This window comes from Streptopelia decaocto (assembly GCF_964273445.1).
Source record: "Streptopelia decaocto genome assembly, chromosome: 1".
In the NCBI taxonomy this organism is placed as follows: domain Eukaryota; kingdom Metazoa; phylum Chordata; class Aves; order Columbiformes; family Columbidae; genus Streptopelia; species Streptopelia decaocto.
Genome location: NC_138663.1, coordinates 140,983,466 through 140,989,465, shown reverse-complemented (window position 1 = coordinate 140,989,465; position 6,000 = coordinate 140,983,466). Strand labels below are relative to the sequence as shown.

The window sequence follows — 6,000 nt, the reverse complement described above, 5'->3', positions numbered from 1 at the left end:
AATAGTATGGGCTTACGAAAGTTAAGAAGAATGATGTAAGTCATTTATCACAGAATTACAGAATGTTAGGGATTGGAAGGGACCTCAAAAGATCATCTAGTCCGATCCCCTTGCCCGAGCAGGAACACCTAGATGAGGTTACATAGGAATGTGTCCAGGTGGGTTTTGAATGTCTCCAGAGTAGGAGACTCCACAACCCCCCTGGGCAGCCTGTTCCAGTGTTCTGTCACTCTCACCATGAAGAATTTCCCCCTCATATTTAAGTGGAACCTTCCATGTTCCAGTTTGTACCCGTTGCCCCTTGTCCTATCATTGGTTGTCACCAAGAAGAGCCTGGCTCCATCCTCATGACACTCACCCTTTACATATTTATAAACACTAATGAGGTCACCCCTCAGTCTCCTCCAAGCTAAAGAGCCCCAGCTCCCTCAGCCTTTCCTCATAAGGGAGATGCTCCACTCCCTTCATCATCTTTGTTGCCCTGCGCTGGACTCTCTCCAGCAGTTCCCTGTCCTTCCTAAACTGAGGGACCCAGAACTGGACACAATATTCCAGATGTGATCTCTCTGGAATAACAGTGCCACCTTATGATAGATTCACGTTCTTACACTTGTCTGTTTTACTTCCACAGCTGGCTGCGGGATGCACTTCGCCGTGCAAATGCTCGGACTCTAAAGCAGGACAGCTCCTGTGAAATAACTCACACAGGTTGCTTCACTGTCTGCAGGATCCGGTGCCTCGAGAGTGAAGAACTTTCATTCAAAGGCAACACACAGTGTTTTGACGTGTATATTTGTGTCTCAGAAAAGATTATATTAATAATCTTAATCCAGAAAGTATTTTACAGCGTCAAACCAGACTCAGGCAATTAAAAAAATATTATGACTGGGTAATATTTTTAATTTCTTTCCTCTTTTTCCCCGCTTGGGCTATATTTTTTGCAAAAAAAAAAAAAAGTCAACAAACCCTCCCTATGCATTTTAAACGCTTACTTTTATTACTTAGGAAAAAAACTTTGTAAAATGTTCATTGGACACCGTTTGTCTCCCGCCCCCGTGTGTGTGGGCGGGCGGGGCCAGTGCGCAGGCGCAGGCCCGGGGGCGGGGCCAGGTGCGGGCCGCGCGTTCCGCCCCGCCCCGCCCTCCCCGCGTGGCGGCGGCGGCAGCAGCAGCGGCAGTAGCGGCATGGGGGACACGCTGGAGGAGCCGTGGTGGGAGAGCCCGTCCGGGGCACGCAGCACTCCAGGTACGCGGCTCCTGGAGCTCGCTTCTCACGCTGGGCTTAAGCAGTCTTCCTGAGGGCCTGCCCCCTCTTCCCCGGCCCTCCTTCTCTTTCTTTTTTTTTGATTTTTTTTTTTAATTGCCTCCTCCCTTCAGCTCTCCGCTTTTCCCTTTTCCACTTTTTAATTTATTTCTCCCGTTTTTCCTCTCTCGCTCTCTTTTTTTTTTTTTTTCCTTCCTGTGCCTGCTTTTCCCTGCTTGATGCCGATGCCGGTTTCGCTTGTAAACAAAAATCTCTGCAGCCAGGTGAGGTACCTGGTATCCCCTTGGTACCCGGGATAGTTAGAGGATGGACAGGCAAACGAAGACGTCTGTATTTAAGTGACTGCGGGAACCTGCTCAACAAAAATGCGTTTAAGCGAATTTTAAAAAGCGAAAGGGAGGGAAAGGAAGAAAACGCCTTGCTTTGAGTTCTGAGCTCAGCAGCCCCCTGCATTCATTCAGCTTCTAAATTGTGTTTTCTTCCAAAACGACTTTATTTGATGAAAGGATGTTGCATAATGTTCGTTGACTGCCGTTACCGACCTGAAGTAACTTACAGTTCTGAAAGGCCTTGGAAACAGTAAATCCACAGTAGAGCCTTTGGAGAGAAAAATATCTGTGCTACTTGAAAAGCATCACCCATGTGCTCACTAGGGGGTCTCGTGTCACCTTTGTCGTGTGTTATTATAAAAGGGCAGGAGTTAAACAGCTTTTCTCCAGCCATTGCTCCTTGGAGTATGGTACTATGGCTTATTTGTCTCTTTTCAGAATTATTATAATATCTGTCTCCTATACTTTTTTTCTTCAGTGTATCTTAAAGCACGTTACAGCCTGTGATTGCATCTGTAGCATTGAGATTGAATGCAAAAATTCAGGTAGTTCTAGGCAACTAAAATGACTTTAAAAGTTTATAGTGCCATATTGATTTTTTTTTTAATTTTATTTTTAGCATATAAGTAAGAGTTGGGAGTTATTTGCGTTTCTGGGAAGACTCTGAATCTTCCAGTGTCTTGACAATGGTTGCCTCCTTCCTGTGAAAGGGTTGGAGAATAGTTTGAGAGGGAGCAATGTAAAAATTGTGTGTATATAGTGCAGGAGGGGTCACAAGCACTAATAAGGCTCCTGAGCATTTAATTTTATTTTTTATTCTCATGTAGGTTCCTTAAACAGTTCCACTTCCCATAGTTAATGCTCTTCATTAAGAATTTTTCATTCAGGAGTCCTAAATAACTTAGGAGCCTACCTGCACGTTCTGCCAAGCAGAGGTTTCATTTGGGGTGGGTGGTAAGCTGATTTTTGTGTTGTTAACAGCTTTCCTTTAGAAAATGGACACAAAGCAGGACTTGGATGATAAACATTTGACATGATGGATAAACCATCTGACTTTGAGATGAGACTGTGAAGCACAGCTCTTCCAGTTATGTAAACTCCTTGGGATTTTTGCAGTTTGTTGAGCTACTAAAATAGTTCAGGTGGGAAGGAACCTCTGGAGGTGTCTAATCCAGCCCTGTACTAAAAGAACTATATGCACTTTATTCCAAGAATGTTATCTGAGTGTGTTACAAGTATGATTACAGGTGAGTGTTGTGCAAATCATGTACTCTGCTGTCCATATCTCACCTTTCAAAACTTGTTGGCAGGTTCCTTATGAGGAGCCTGTTGCATTAAGTTGACACAAGCCATCAGTAAAGTAAGAAGAGCAGCTGTTACTTTTATTTGGTGTAGTTATTTTTCACATACAACAGATTAAAATGCAACAGATTAAAATCAAAGGTTAATTTATACTGCTTCTTATGAATACTATAAAATGCTTTAAAATCAGTTGACCTGAAATAGGAAAACAAGGTTTACAGTGTACAATGTAAGCAGCAATACAAGAAAATAATTGGCCATTAGCTAGCACTTCTGACAAACTTGATCAAGCTTATTTCTGTGAAACATCAAGTTTTGTTGAAAAAAGTTTACTATACAAATTCATTTGCTGACCTATTTAAAAAAAAATCATCTCTGCCACATCTGTAGGTGCAAAGCAGAATTTGAAACGTACTTTTAAAATACTGATCTTTTGCCAAGTCTTTTAAGACTAGTGCTAGAATAAGTCCTGACCAATGGTATATTCTTCTTCATAACAACCCTCAGAAGTGTCTTAGATTTTAGCATCTCGTAGTTAGAAGAGGCTACTGTTAAGAAGAAGTATATGGAAGATGTTCAGACTTGAAGGGTATGAAACCACAAAATATATAGCCTAGTATAATGATATGTAAGTAAGTCTTAACTTACTTTTGGCCACATCATTAGATATCATTATTTTAGAATCCATATTAAAGGTAGTTACTCTCACTTTGAGACATGAGGTGGTACAAAACCCCAAACTGAACCAAAACCCAACAAAAAAAAGCCCTGAAGGGATTTGCCATCTATTTGCCTTGTCACATGACACAGTCTAAAAAATCTTGCACAAGAACCTCTTCAGTAAACCTTTGAGATGAGATTTGTGGAGAGAGTGGTCAGGGGTTATTGTCTGCTTAGCAGTGGTGTTTAATGTTACACACGTCCCAAGTCATTTAACTGCAGGGCTTCCTCCCCATCACTTTTCCAGTTCATGTCACAACTATGTCCAGTCTTGAATATGACTTATATTGTGTTCGGAACTGTAAGGCAGAAGATAAGGAATACTAAGGAGTTTGCTTAGTACTCGTGAAAGACACCAGGTTTATCATGTTCTTTCCATAAACAGAAGGAGCACTTCTCACAGCGCCATAAATGACCATACCTTGCCTGTAGCCAGCGTGCCACATCTCCCGAGCAGTTTGAGGGAGAGCGTTGAAGTTCTATTTTTCAGAAATCCTCCCAGTTCCTTCCTTTTATGTGACCACTCATTATCTTTCGTTCTCCATGCTTTCTTTGTCACCCTTAATCCCTTAAGAGTGTAGTATCCCTGTTTGTCAGTTTGTTTCAATCCTCATACTCATAGGTAGAAATCAGTTGTGTCATCCCAAGACAGGAGCAGGAGACAGGGAAACTCTTTTATGTCAGTGGTACAAATAGGTGAGAAGTATAATATGGTATCATAGAGGATGATTTGACAGTACTCATGGGGTCCTTTGTGATCTCTAAAGCAAAGGATGCTATTGTGGGAATTAATTTCTTTTGCCAGAGATTTTCTTTTCTCTCTGTAGACTGGCAATAAAGGGTGGCAAATAGCATCAGTTTGTAATATGTGATTTGCAACTACCAAGAAGTGGGCTGTTCAATGTAGCACATTCAGTGGGAGTTTTGTAGCTTGATGGGAGCTGAGATCTGTTGACAGACCTGTGTATGGAGCACTTTATATCTTTTTTTTTGGCTCATCCGTGAGTTGCTGGCCCTTCCGATGAAACTTATACTGAAGATCTCTCTGATAAGCATGCCAGCGTGACAGCTGCTTTTTGAAATTTGTGTTTCTTCACGTTTACATATACTCATTCTGCAAGTTGCAGAACATATAATGCTGTGCTTCTGTGAACTTTATTTGGATCTAAGCATACATGACATACAGCCTCAGAACTTTATAGGTACCCGCAGATTTAGTGAATAAAATTTGAAACCATTTCTATTTAATATGGAAGAGACATTTGTTAATTTTTGCATTTGACACAAGTGTGTCTTCTAGGACACAAGCTGAAATAATTTTTCAGTAGACTGATCTTTTTGAACTTCTTCTTTTAGGTACTCTTGGAGAATTTCTTGTGGAGCTGTTGAGGGAGGCATAGGTTTCTGTTGTGAGTTTGCAAAAATAGTCACGCAGCAGTGCTAATGTGTTGGACTGTCTCAATGGTTAAGTTAAACTTCTAGCTGTGAAATAAAAGGAAAAAAGTCGGGTAACTGAATGCATCAAAATTGCTCCTTGCTTCAGCAAAAGGAACATGATTCTGACTATGGCACTGTGATCATCACCAGCTTTTGCTTTATTTAGGAATTATGATTTGGCAGTTCTTAAAGAAATACCTATGTGAAAGGAGTTTTTCCACATATTATCAGTTGAGCCATTTAGACTGTTGGAATGCACTCTGTTAGGGGAAGAAGAATGAGGGAGACATTAATACCAGGGAAATAAAAATTAATTTTTATGTTCTAAACCAGTAACTCATGTTAGTTGGTATTACAGAATTCCTGTGGGGGGTTCCTTGCGGTGATAGTGTTTCGTTAGTTTTAACTCTCTAAAGTGAACAGCGAGACATTTTCTAAAAGTAGCAACAACTGCTACTTTTTAGAAAATTGAAAATAACAAACCTGGGGTCTCTTCTAATGTTTGATTTTAAGTCTTTTGAAGAAGTTATGCTTTAAGAAAAGTGAAAAGGCAAATTTTCTCATGAATGAACTAGAACTACTTGTGCAAAGAGTTTGGTTGAAAAAGCTTCACTAAGAGTTATGAATGCAATTACTTATTTCACTTGAATGTGAACAGTTGAAAGGAAGGGTAAAGTTGTGGAGCAATGCAAGAACAAAATTGTACTTCTTTGTAAGTCACAACTTACTGTTAACCTTGACACATTTTGATCAGTTCCAAAATACAGCTTAAGTGAACTGAAATCTAAATACTGTAGTCCAAATAAAATGATGACAGTTCATACAGCTAATACAAACAATATCCATCTCAGTTCTTGCATCTCTTTTCCTAAGATAACATCTGCACCAAGTTGAGTGGGGATAATCACACTAGTTAACTCATTGAGCAGAGAGTTGTTCATCTTCAAAT

At 40.5% G+C, this 6,000-nt stretch overlaps 2 protein-coding genes across 7 annotated transcripts in view; one reads left to right on the top strand and one right to left on the bottom strand.

Moving 5' to 3' along the window:
- The first annotated feature begins 1,120 nt into the window (after nucleotides 1-1,120).
- Nucleotides 1,121-6,000, top strand: part of CMSS1 (cms1 ribosomal small subunit homolog) — a 247,671-nt gene continuing 242,791 nt past the window's right edge. Inside the window, exon 1 of the mRNA XM_082060026.1 lies at nucleotides 1,121-1,245. Within this exon, the coding sequence (XP_081916152.1) occupies nucleotides 1,185-1,245 (61 nt within the window). The 5' untranslated portion in view covers nucleotides 1,121-1,184. The remainder of the gene's footprint in view (nucleotides 1,246-6,000) is intronic.
- FILIP1L (filamin A interacting protein 1 like) overlaps nucleotides 2,955-6,000 on the bottom strand; it is a 213,947-nt gene continuing 210,901 nt past the window's right edge. For 3 of the 6 annotated variants that reach the window (XM_082059417.1, XM_082059416.1, XM_082059421.1), the window contains one exon: nucleotides 2,955-5,311. In XM_082059417.1, the coding sequence (XP_081915543.1) occupies nucleotides 5,221-5,311 (91 nt within the window). In that variant the 3' untranslated portion in view covers nucleotides 2,955-5,220. The remainder of the gene's footprint in view (nucleotides 5,312-6,000) is intronic. The other 3 variants (XR_014184716.1, XM_082059418.1, XM_082059419.1) reach the window with 3 other exon arrangements.